The sequence below is a fragment of the Geotrypetes seraphini genome, chromosome 4, assembly GCF_902459505.1.
Source record: "Geotrypetes seraphini chromosome 4, aGeoSer1.1, whole genome shotgun sequence".
Classification (NCBI taxonomy): domain Eukaryota; kingdom Metazoa; phylum Chordata; class Amphibia; order Gymnophiona; family Dermophiidae; genus Geotrypetes; species Geotrypetes seraphini.
Genome location: NC_047087.1, coordinates 141565073 through 141578316, shown reverse-complemented (window position 1 = coordinate 141578316; position 13244 = coordinate 141565073). Strand labels below are relative to the sequence as shown.

The following is a 13244-nucleotide window of genomic DNA, read 5'->3' as shown; positions in this document are numbered from 1 at the left end:
TGTTAACCTGCCAGAGCTGGTCTTAGACTGTGAACGTGAGCTAGGATTTAACAGAGAGGAAAAGTCTTTTTTGTTTCTTTATTTTGTTTACACCACAGTGCCAGTGTGGGTAGGAGAGGGCAAAGGGGATGAAGAGGCTATAAAATAAACCCATCAGGATGTTTGAAAAAAACCCACCCAATTGGGCAGGAAAATCAAATCGAATCGAAAAATCGATTCAATAGGCTGAATCGAATTGAATCGAAATTTTTTTTCCTGAATCGGGCAGCACTAGTCTGGAGAACATAGAGCCACTTTGGGAACAATACCATCTGAAAGAGGTGTATCCTCCCCATCAGCGAAAGCGGCAACTCCTGTCAGGCAGTCAGAACAGAGCCAGTGATAGAAAGCAAACAGTCCACATTCTAGCGGTAAAGCTGTTGAACATTCATGGACAATTGGATCCCTAAGTACCAAAAAGAAGACCAAGCCCATTGCAAAGGAAACTCCCCTCTCCAGCACCTCCGATTTCTTCAGATTCAGAGCAAAACTGGAAAAGTCCCCATATTCCTGTATGCTCTCCAAAAGAGCAGGCAAGGATCGATGCGGGTCGGTCAAAAAGACTAAAAGGTCATCAGCAAACACCGTGACCTTGAAATGAGTAGCGCCCAACTGAAGGCCACGGATGTCTCCATTAGATTGCAACTCTCTAATCAAAGGGTCCAAGGATAATGCAAACAAAAGCGGTGAAAGAGGGCAGCCCTGGCAAGTGCCCTGACGAATCGCAAAGGGGGGGGGTCGAAAGACCTCCATTCACCGAGATCTGCACTACCGAATCACTATACAACGCCTGGATAGCACTACGCCCGAAGCACATTAAACAGGAACCCCCACCTCACCCGGTCAAAAGCCTTTTCGGTGTTGAAACTGATAAGGAAGGGGTTCCGTCCGTACCAACTTTCTCCAAAGCCAACAAAATACGTTGAATATTCTTGGATACTGGACGATCCCGCACAAATCCCACCTGCTGGTTGGATACCAAAGAGGGCAACATCCGGGCCAGACGATTAGCAAGGACCTTAGCCATCAGCTTCGTCTCAAAATTCAGCAGGGAGATGGGTCTATAGGATTCTGGCAGAACCGGATCCTGGCTAGGTTTTGGCAGGACAATAATCTGGGCCAGATTCAAATACCGAGGGAGGAAGCCCTTAGCCATACTTAAATTAAAGATCTCCACCAGCACTGGAGCGATCTCCTCAACAAGCAACTTATAAAATTCGCCACGGTATCCGTCCGGCCCTGGCGCTTTGCCCAAATGGCAGGCACAAATCGCCCATTCCACCTCTTCAGCAGTAATAGAGCACTCCAACATGTCGCGAACATAAAGATGAGGCAAATCTAAACTATCTAAGTATACCCTCCTATCCAGAAGGTCTGGGCCCAGTGAGTCATACAGTGCAGCAAAAAAATTCCGTAGAATAGTACTAACTTCTTCCGTCTTATGACGAAAAGAACCCTGAGAGTCACGTAGGCCGTAACACTGCCAGACCCACGATGGGACCGAATTAAGCGAGCCAACATACGACTACTCTTGTTAGTAAACCAAAATAGCTGAAACTTATAATGGTCCCTAGACCTCTGCGTCCCCGCAGTGAATAAGCTCATTCAGTTCTTGCTGCACCACCAGCAGCTGTGACTTGAGCGCCAGCGAAGCCCAACAGGCATAATGCCGTCTCAAAACCATTACTCCAGCGCAAGAATTGCTCTATAGTGCGCTTTAGTCTCAAAGGACACAAAAGCCATGATTTACCCCCATAACACAGCTTTTGCTGTTTCCCAGTAAAGGATGGGATACTCTCTATGAGCCTGATTGGTATGCATAAAGTCCCCCCACTTGCACAACAAGAAATCCTGAAAACACTTATTCTTATATAAATGATAAGGGAATTTCCAATGGGCACCCCCCCTGAAAGGCCCCCAACACCAACCAAGTCCCACCCACGCATGATCTGAAATTTAATGGGGCCCATCACTACCTCCTGTATAACAGGAAGCAGTTCTCTAGAAATAAGAATAAGATCAATTCGACACAACGTACCAAGGGCTCGAGAGAGATGAGAGTAATCCCACTCCACCAGGTGCAAAACTCTCCAGACATCCAGAAGATCCAAAGAAGAAGCCAACCCCCATACAAGCCTTAAGAGCCTCCCTCCCAAAGGAGGCAGAGCGATCCAACCGTGGGTCAGGAACCTCATTAAAATCCCCCCACCCCCCAATGATCTGGGGAATATTCCCAAATTGCAGCAATTGGTTACACAGCGTCTGAAAAATTTTTTTGGGGGGGGATTATTAGGAGCATAAAGATTACATAAAAGTAAGGGCTTATTATTAAGATTAGGTAGCGCCCCCCAGGATTCCAGATGACCTTATGAGTCTGCAATTGAAGACCCTTACGGATCAAAATCACCACTTGGCCCCAGAGCCGGGGCCTCCAAATGGTCACCCAACCACTAAGTGCACAGTTAGCGTGTTCTGCAGTGGACAGTCTAGTTTCCTGCAAAAAAGCCAAAGATGTCCTAGTACGGTTCAACAACTGAATAATTTTATACCATTTAATAGGTGAGTGAATACCCCCCCCTCCCCATTCCAAGAAGTTAATTTATGTTCTAGAAAAAAACAAGCGGAAGGAAAATATGCAGATACAGAAAAACCTGTATCAAGATACCAGAGGGATGTCCCAGCCCCCACCCCCTAGTCACCAGAAACTCCAAGGAGCAAGCCACACTCACACCTGAAACCAAATAGGATCTTAAATGCAACACAGATACACTTGAATCGAATTCTAAGATAAATAGGAAGCCAATGTAATTCTTTGAGCAGAGGAGAAACATGATCAAATTTACTCTTACCAAAAATGAGTTTGGCAGCAGTGTTTTGAATCAACTGGAGTCTTTACAAGCTAACCTTAGATAAACCCAAGTACACTGCATTACAACAGTCCAGACGAGCCAAGATAACCGATTGAACCAGGACAGAAAAATGTTGTGGGAGAAAACACCCTCTTAATCCTCTTACTCTCCTTAAGATACGGAGGCTGAAAAAGCTTTTTTTTTTTTTTTTTTTTTTTTTACAAGAGAATTGATTTGATCCTTAAATGTGAGTGAGAAATCAATAATGACATATAGTATCAATGATGTGAATTCAATTTTCAGGGATTCGCCCGAATCTAAGATCACAGCGGGAGTCTAACTGGAATAAGCATAAACAACATCAACGCAGGTGCCATAAGGCGGTAAAAGGGGCCAAAAGAGACTACGAGGAAAAAATAACCAAGGAGGCAAAAAACTTCAAGCCATTCTTTCGATATATTAAGGGGAAACGATCTGCGAAGGAAATGGTGGGACTGTTGGATGATCATGGAATAAAGGGAGTGCTAAAGGAGGACAAAGCAATCGTCGACAAACTGAACACATTTTTTGCGTCTGTATTTACCAAAGAGGATACCATACAAGGTAAAGATAAACTCAAAGAATGGAAAAAGGATTTGAAATCCAAGACATTCTTATTGGTGGTATCCTCAAGGTGTAAGTTAAAATCACCTATCACTAGCAATCTCTGAAATTTGACTATTTTGAAATTTGAAATTTGACTAAAGAGCTTTAATTTCAGTTACAATAGAGCAGGTTCTGTTCCATGGAACTGGAGGGTGATATAATAAAAGGATGCCCAAAGGGTACTGTGATAGTTCATCTTTAACAGATGCCAGAAGGTACTCCAATTCTGGAGTACTAGCCTTGTCAATTAGTTGCACCTTAAAAAAGGATTTAAAGATTACTGCTAATCCACCACCTCTTTTATTATCTCTAAAAGACATAAGACTGCTAAAACCAGGAAGGCAAAGCTCATTCTGTGAGAAAGTATCATCTTAAGATATCCAGGATTCAGTAATGCACATGAATCCAGGATCCAGATCACATAATAAGTCCTTAATCTGTTGTTTATTACAAACTGATCTTGCATTACAATAAAGGACAGGGACAGGCGTAAGAGATTCCAAAAGTGCTTCCAAAGCCTTATTAACAGGTAGGATTTGTTTCAATGCATTAGGGTTCCTCGAGAGTTATTTTCTTACAGTAAGATTTCCTATTGCCTATAATGACACACAACTAGAAAGGGCAATCACTTCATCAGCTAAAAACATCTCCAGAAACAGTTTTTAAAGATTCTTAGAAATACTTAAAGAATATAAAGAGCACTAGATGTTATGGCACGTATCTTATGAAAGCACTGACACAAGATTCGGCCCCACCGATGATGGCCAAGCGTTTCGCCTTGTGGCTGCTTCAGGGAATTAACAGGACCAGACCTGCAAAAAGTGTATATCCACAAACTGTCACTTATAGTACTAGAAACCAGACATCTCAAAACATACCTCATACACTTGAATAAAAATCATTTGTATCGGCACAGTTTCGTGCTCAGAAACACCACACAAAGATGGCTGCTAGATGTTTAAAGACTGCTTTATTTCCAGTGAAACCATCACGGTGTTAATGATAATTTACTAAAAAAACTGAAAAAGATTAGAAAAAGATAATAAATTTTTCTGTCAAAAAAGTGACATCACTCAATTTTTATTTAAACGTTGCAGTTCCTCCATATTCAAATTGTAAATCTACTGTTGTTCTTTACATTGCAGGCAAGCTTTTCTGTCACCTCCCCATCAACAGGGGGACATGGTCAACCACAGTATATTTCAAATCCTGCAAAAGATGGTGTTCTTTTACCCAGTGGTGTACTAAAGGTTGCTCTACTTTCTGACTAGTAATGCTGCTTCGGTGTTCCCCCAATTGGGTCCTAAATTAACGCAAAGTTTGTCCCATGTACATCTTCAAACAAGGGCAAACTATAACATAGACCACATGGTCTGTGCCATAATCAGTCTTATGCTGTAACTTAAACCTTTTATTATTGGATGGATGTATAAAATCATCAATGGTTTCCAGGGTGGATCTAGAAGCTGTCATGGAACAGGCTAAGTTGGATTTAGTGGTAATAACAGAGATGTTATTTATGGAGAATCATGACTGGGATATAGTTATACAGGGCTATAATTTGTTCAGGAAAGTCAGAGTAGAAAGAAAAGGAGGGGGAGTGGTGTCATTGTCAAATAATTTTTATTGAGCTCAGCACATGAAAAATACAGCAAACACAACCTCAAACACAAGCTCAAGTTTCCAAAACAACAGGATAACACCACCAAACCCAACCCCTCAACATCCCCCCTTCCCTTCTCCCCCCAGGGGAGTGGTGTTATATTTTAAAGATCATATTAAAGCAGGATCTGCAGGGTAAGGAGGCAATGTGAGTCAATCTGGAAAGAGGAAATGGAAAATGTATTTACATTGGTGTGATATACAGGCCTCCTTCTCAGATAGTAGAAGTGGACATAGATTTAATAGTAGACATTCAGAATATAGCTGTAAAAGGGGAAGTATTACTAATAGGTTCAGAATCTGGAGTGGATGTAACAGAATGGAAGATTAGGTTCTTACTGTTGGTAATCTTTCTATTAATCCACTACAGATTCTGTACGACCTGTCCTGTCTATTCTGAACCACCTGCCTTTTCTGCCTTGGATATTTCTCATTTCCAGGCTTGAGGTTCATCTACTGCCAGCCAGACAGCCATGTATAAGATGGTCCTGAATATGTAAGTGCATTAGTCAGCCTTTGATTCCTTTAATGTTAGTGCTTATTGCACATAACAGGTTGGTTCTTATTGCTGCTATGTTTCTTGAATGTTACTGAGCAGAGCAGAACAGAACTGTTTGATGTTGGTGGGGAAGTTCTCCATACCCAATCTTCTTTGTGTTTTGTTCCGGTGATGATCGATTGCTTTGGGACACAACTGAAGGGGGGCACTATTTTTCACTGCAATGTGGGAGGTGCTGAAAGCTGTGAGTGTCACTTCTACAATACCGATTCATGGGTTGGGATTGACCACCATTTTTACAGAATCCGTAGTGGATTAACAGGCAGAATTAATGACTGAATGGACCCTAGCAAGTAAAAGAGTCAATAAGAGAACATGAGGCAAATATTCTGTTTTCTTTCCTGAGGAAAATATTATTTTATCTTTGTACAGCCACTGTTTCTACAACTGCCTTCCCGGTCCTGGCTCATGAATTCAGAGTTCATTGACTGTGTCTGTCAGTTGATGGACCACTACTACATATATTTTTCCCGGGCCCGAAGCCCCATGTTTAAGGTAAGATTGGAGGGGTAAGGATTGTTGAGCTCTAGCTCTCATTCATTAAAAATCTCCTTCGATCTATTCCTCTTTTAAGAAATTCACTCTATGATTCTCTAAAAATTAGAATGTTTGAAACTTTCAGCCAAAGTTGTAGAGGGATATCTGCTTTTCTAACAAGTACGTTTGCATTCAGACTCTATCAAACTCAAATCCAGAAGTTTTTGTAAAGTAGAATTGATGTTTTTGTAAAGTAGATTGATGTGTGTTCATTAACTAAAATCCATTTGCTATGATTAAATATGCCTGCAACTGCCATAATTCATAATGAGGTTAATGAGGTTAATCATGTATTCCACTATCTGTATGCAGTCTTCTTTTTTTATGTTACCTGCATTGAACTGCAAGGTATTGGGGGATAGAAATGTTATATTGTGACATGACAATTCTGTCCTCAAGAGCCCCAGGCATCTCAATTTTTCAGGTTATCACAATGAATATGCAGGAGATAGATCTGAATGCATTGCCTCCTTGGTATGCAAATTTATCTCCTGCTTGGGGTGCTCAAGAACCACAATTACCTATTCTGGTCTTAGGGTGATCAGTACTGAAAAGGTTCCATGTATGGAATTTTATTTTATTTACCGTATATACTCGAATATAAACCGAGATTTATGGGCCAAAAAAATGGCCCAAAAATAAAATGGGGGTCTTGGTTTATATTTGAGTCTACCACTGTAGTTTAAAAAAAATATCCAAATTTAAGCCTATTGGGCTTTGGGGAATGGAGTCATGGGTCAGGGGCAGGCCCGACATGCAAGGCAGGCAGCTGATTCCTCCTGGTGGCTGCCGCAGTAGTCCTCCATGCTGTTTGCTGGCCACTGGGAGGAAGGGGGAGTGAGGAGTCAGTGGCATATCCAGATTGTGAGCAGCCCTGCCTTCAGTCCTGTCCTAGTCCCGCTAAACTGGCTGGGAATAACGAAGACAGACGCTGCAGGAGCCTTCCCTCATGCCAAATCACTTAAGGCTCTGCTGGTTTCAATCATGCCCCCCTCTGAAGTTACTTCCTGATTTTGAAGGGCGGGTTCGAGACTGACAGAGCCTATAGGGTGCTGAACATAAGAACATAAGCCGTGCCTCTGCTGGGTCAGACCAGAGGTCCATCATGCCCAGCAGTCCGCTCACACGGCAGCCCATCAGATCCAGGACCTGTATAGTAGCCCTCTATCTATACCCTTCTATCCTCTTTTCCTTCAGAAAGTTGTCCAATTCCTTCTTGAACTCCAATACCATACTCTGCCCTATCACGCCCTCTGGAAGCGCGTTCCAGGTGTCCACCACCCGATGGGTGAAGAAGAACTTCCTAGCATTGGTTCTGAATCTGTTCCCCTTTAATTTTTCTAAATGCCCTCTCGTTCTTGTAGTTGTTGAAAGTTTGAAGAAACTGTCCCTCTCCACTTTCTCTATGCCCTTCGTGATCTTGTAAGTCTCTATCATATCCCCTCTAAGTCTCTGCTTCTCCAGCGAAAAAAGCCCCAGTCTCTCTAATCTTTCAGCGTATGAAAGGTTTTCCATACCTTTTATCAAACGCGTCGCTCTCTTCTGAACCCTCTCGAGTATCGCCATATCCTTCTTTAGGTACGGCAACCAATATTGGATGCAGTACTCCAGATGCGGGCACACCATCGCCCAATACAATGGCAGGATAACTTCTTTTGTTCTGCTTGTAATACCCTTCTTGATTATTCCTAGCATTCTAAGTTGTAGCTCTAGCTACTGCACCACACACTCTGCATTTGCTAAGTGGGAAAAGGGGTGCAAGAAGGACTTGCTGTTCCACCAGGTCTGGCATTGTTCTGTGCTTATCCTGATCTTGAAAAGAAAAACAAAGAAGAGAGTATATAAGAAACCCAACTAACTATGAAAATGAAACATACAGTATAGCTGACAAGATATATTGGTTCTGTGGCAAAAGAAGACATTTTGTGAGAGCTTAAGAAGATAAATGTATTTATAAAGTGGCTGAATGGCCCAGTCAAGTGTGTGGGAGAGAGGAACCCACTGTACACAGGCGTTTAGCTGACAGTGGTATCAAGTTTAGGAATACAGGCCCTATAGTAAGAGAGGAGGGAAAAAGAAGACTGAGGTGTCATGGTTGGCATTATTGTTGTTGTTACATTGAAATCCTCTGCTTAGTTTACAATGGTGACCAAAAAAGGCAAATAGAATGTTAGGAATTATTACAAAAGGAATGAAAAACAAAATACAAAATATTATAATACCTTTGTATTGCTCCATGGTGCGACTGCACCTTGAATACTGTGTGCAATTCTGGCCACTGAATCTCAAAAAAGATATAGTGGAATTAGAAATGGTACAGAGAAGGCAACCAAAATTATAAAGGGGATGGAATGACTCACTTAGGAGGAAATGCTAAAGGAGTTAAGGCTTCTCAATTTTGAGAAGAAATAGCTGAGGAAAAATAAGACAGAGGTCTATAAAATATTGAGGAAAATGGAACAAGTAGATGTGATTTGCTTGATTACTCTTTTGTAAAATACAATACAATAAATCAATTTCTAGACTGCATAACCAGGTATTTCAATGCGGTTTACAAAAGATTAGTAATACGCACCGGATGAAATAGTTAAAGAATTAGTTGCCTATGTAAAAGTACTAGAGGGCTTGCAATGAAAATTACTAAGTACATTTAGAACAAAACAGAGAAAATATTTCTTCACTCAACATGTAATTAAACAATGGAATTAATAGAGATCTAAACCTCCAACTCGAAGACCATACCTCTAAGCAAGTAGAAAACTTACTTTCTTACCTCGAAGCCTTAACCTACAAGATCTTAGACCCACAAACCACACACGAGAAAGGTCACCAACTAGACATTGCAGCCTTCATGACCCAACAGCCCATTCTACCAGAGATTCAAACCTCAAATGGAAAATGGTCCAGGTCCATCTGTTCAGACCATTAAACATACACCTTCAATATCAACTGGGCCAAAGTCAAAACAAAACCAAAATCCCAAAGATTAACCTACAAATCAAGTACAGTCAAACCTCGGTTTGCGAGTAACCCGGTTTGCGAGTGTTTTGCAAGATGAGCAAAACATTCTCACAAAACTTGTCTCGCAAACCGAGTGTTGATTCGATATGCGAGCACCCCCCCCCCCCCCGAGAACCAGCATCGTGCCCCACCACTCACAAAGACCCCCCCGCTTGAACCGGCACTACCCCCACGCGAACCGGCACCCCCCGCCTGAACAACTTGAAACTTACTCAAGCCCTTCTAATTCTCCCTCTCGCCGAGATTATCGGAGATCTCTGAGAATTTCAGCGAGAGGGAGAATTAGAAGGCCTTGAGCATGCGCAGATGCATGCTCATCAAGGCCTGGCAGAGGCAGGAAGTTCTTCAAGCGGCACCGGCACGTCCTGTGGGCTGCGTGCCGGTGCCAGTTGGGGGGTAAGTTTCAAGTTGTTTGGGCAGGGGGTGCCGGTTTGCGTGGGGGGGGGCTTTTGCGAGCGAGAGGTGGGAACGTATCAAGCGAGTTTCCATTATTTCCTATGGGGAAACTTACTTTGATATACGAGTATTTTGGTTTACGAGCATGCTTCTGGAACGAATTATGCTCGTAAACCAAGGTTCCACTGTACATATATCGACCCCTCCAAATTCTGGAATAAAACAGACACTACAATCCAAGAATGTGACCCCAAAGACTTCATCTCACAATGGTGCAATATAAGTACAAGTACCCTAGACGAGCTAGCCCCAATAAAAACAAAAATAAGAATCAGCAGACGATCAGACAAATGGTTCGACAACGAACGACTCCTACTCAAAAGACAATGCAGACGACTAGAAAGAAAAGTAACCAAGAACACACAAGAGCAGCATGGAAAAAACTAAACCAACAATACAAACTAAAACTAATATAAAAAAGAAAGACATACTACACAAACCAAATAGGCATAGAAGCCCAAGACACAAAAAAACTATTCCAATTACTAAAAGAACTCACAGACTCCAGACCCTACCTAGCCAAAAACGACAACCCTCCCCCTTCAGCCACCCTTTTAGCTGAATACTTTAAAAACAAAATTACAACTGACAGGACAAACTTCGCAGGAACCCCAACCTACCTAGACGAGATCACAATGCCCCCCAAAGAAAAAGAATCAGCTGCAGCAGATAAAACCTGGTCCCACTTCTCCACAATACAATGGTCCGACCTTAACAAACTCTATAAAAAATACAGCCACGCAGCTTGCGACCTAAACCAATGCCCTCCATACCTATTAAAAACCGCCAGCCTAAAATTCTGCACTCTCCTCATGCAATGGATACAAACCATGCTCACAGATGGCCTTTTCCCACAAGACCTCTCCGAAATCATTAACTCACACTGGTTCCCAATTCAAGCAAGAATACTATTTAAACTATTATTTAAATCCATAAATGGTGACAGCCCAGCCTACTTGAACAACCGCCTAATCCAAACTACCACAACCAGACACAGGAGAACCCAGATACCATTCACATACCCTCCAATCAGAGACATCAAACGTAAAAATTGTACGATGGCCTTCTAGCCAAACAGGCAGCAAAACTAGACCACCAACTCTCCAATCTACTAATTGCGACCCCAGACTACAAAACTTTCAGAAAAGAAATAAAAACCCTGCTATTCAAGAAATCCAATCCTCTGAAGCAACCCGCTCTACTCTGTTACACCTCTGGACATGTCCAGAAATCCTCTTATGTAATTCGCCTTAAACCCCAAGATAATGGCGGAATAAAAATCACTAATGTAATGTAATGTAACATGGTAAAAGTGGTTAGTGTGTTTGGAGAAATTCCTAAAAGAAAAATCCTTAAACCATTATTAAGATGATCTTGTGGGAAATCCACTGCTTACAGTCTCTGTTTTACTCTTTGGGGATTGCCAAGTACTTATGACCTTCACTGGCCACTATTGGAAATATGATACCGAGTTTGATGGACCTTTGCTCTGTCCCAGTATGTCAATAATTAAATACTTATGACACTGGTGTGTGATGGGGGAGGGGGAAGATACCTTTCTTTCTTGCATTCTCAGCATCCCTCACCATGTATTATGCCACTGCCAACCCCTGCAAGAAGGCTATGTGGCATAACTGAAGAACATAAGAATAGCCTTACTGGGTCAGACCAATGGTCCATCTAGCCCAATATCCCGCTTTCACGGGTGGCCAATTCAGGTCACAAGTACCTGGCAAAAACCCAAATAGCAGCAACATTACATCCTACCAATCCAGGACAAGCAGTGACTTCTTCCATGTCTGTCTCAATAACAGAGTATGGACTTTTCCTCCAGGAACTTGTCCAAATCTTTTTTTAAACCAGCTACATTAACCACTCTTACCACATCCTTTGGCAATGCATTTAAAACAAATTTGAAGAAATATTATTTTACTCAAAGAATAGTTAAGCTCTGGAACTTGTTGCCAGAAGATGTAGTTACAGTAGTTACTGTAGCTGGGTTTAAGAAAGGTTTGGACAAGTTCCTGAAGGAAAAGTCCATAGCGTGCCATTGAGACAGACATGGGGGAAACCACTGCTTGCCCGGATTGGTAGCATGGAATATTGCTACTATCTGGGTTTTGCCAGGTACTGTGATCTGGATTGGCCAGATCTTGTTGGAAACAAGAAACTGGGCTAGATGGTCCATTGGTCTGACCCAGTTTGGCTGTTCTTATGTTCTTTGAAGCTTTTCTAATTCTGCTATATCTTTTCTGAGATACAATGGCCAGAATCACATGCAATACTCAGGGTGAGGTTGCATCATGGAGCACGATAATATTGTTCTTCATTTCCATGCATTTCCTAATAATTCCTACATCTAATTTGCTTTTTTAGCTGCCAGAGGATTTCAGTGTATTGTCTACGATATGACTTGGATTATTCTTCCCAATGTGTCTCACTTTGCACTTATCCACATTAAATTTCTTCTGCCATTTGTATGCTCAGTCTTCCAGTTTCCTAAAATCTTCCTGCTGTGTTAAAAATGCTCACTATTTATGTATTTGATTTTTTAGTCCATCCTCCCATAGGAACTCAGAACAGGTTACAAATCAGGTACTCAAGCATTTTCCCTATCTGTTCTGGCAGGCTCACAATCTATCTAATGTACCTGGGGAAGTGGAGGATTACATGACATGCCCAGGGTCACAAGGAGCAATTTAGGGTTTGAACCCATAACCTTAGGGTGCTGAGACTGTAGCTCTAACCACTATGCCACACTCTCCTATAATCTGCAGTCCTTCCAATCAGTTTGTGAGTAGAGACAGGTTAATGCTCTAATATGAAGGGGGACATTTGTTTTTAAAGTCACTGGCAGTCTGCATTGGTGTCAAAGTCTCTGGTAGTCTAATGGCCTCCCTCCCTTTCCCCAGCATGATTTCCCATGCCCTGACATTAGATAGATAGTTGTGTGGCTGCTGGGCGTGAGGATCGCCTGGTCACTTGCCTGTCTGGTGTGAAGGTGGCAGACCTCACTTATCACTTAGATAGGATTTTAGATATTGCTGGGGAACAGCCAACTGTCTTGGGACATGTAGGTACCAATGACATAGGAAAATACAGTTTCTTTGATTTCTATCAGCACACCTTACTCCTCCCCCAGGCCCCTCATAACCACCTGTGGTGTATCCTGAAGAGGCAGGAGTGAAACCCACAGGTTCCCACTTCTGTGCCACCTTCTTGGGAAACAGTGGTCCTGACACTGCCCGATGCAACAGGGGAATGGCGGTCAGTTTGCCAAAAAAAAACAACAAATTTTTTCCATTATTTGGTGGTCTGGGCAGAGACCAGGAGAGGGGTCAGGATGGAGGGTGTTGTTAAAACATCAGGGATTTTTTTTTTTTAATGTCAGGATGAGAGGAGGGGGCTAGACTACCAGGATTGTGTTTTCTTTTTTTAATTTTGGGGGCAGGAGAGTCAGATCATAGGAAAGATAT

At 42.3% G+C, this 13244-nt stretch overlaps 1 protein-coding gene across 3 annotated transcripts in view; it reads left to right on the top strand.

Moving 5' to 3' along the window:
* The window catches only part of EXOC3L1 (exocyst complex component 3 like 1), a 136868-nt gene that overhangs the window by 107122 nt on the left and 16502 nt on the right, over positions 1 to 13244 (top strand). For all 3 annotated transcript variants that reach the window (XM_033942398.1, XM_033942396.1, XM_033942399.1), the window contains one exon: positions 6127 to 6249. In XM_033942398.1, coding sequence (XP_033798289.1) covers positions 6127 to 6249 — 123 coding nt within the window. The remainder of the gene's footprint in view (positions 1 to 6126; positions 6250 to 13244) is intronic.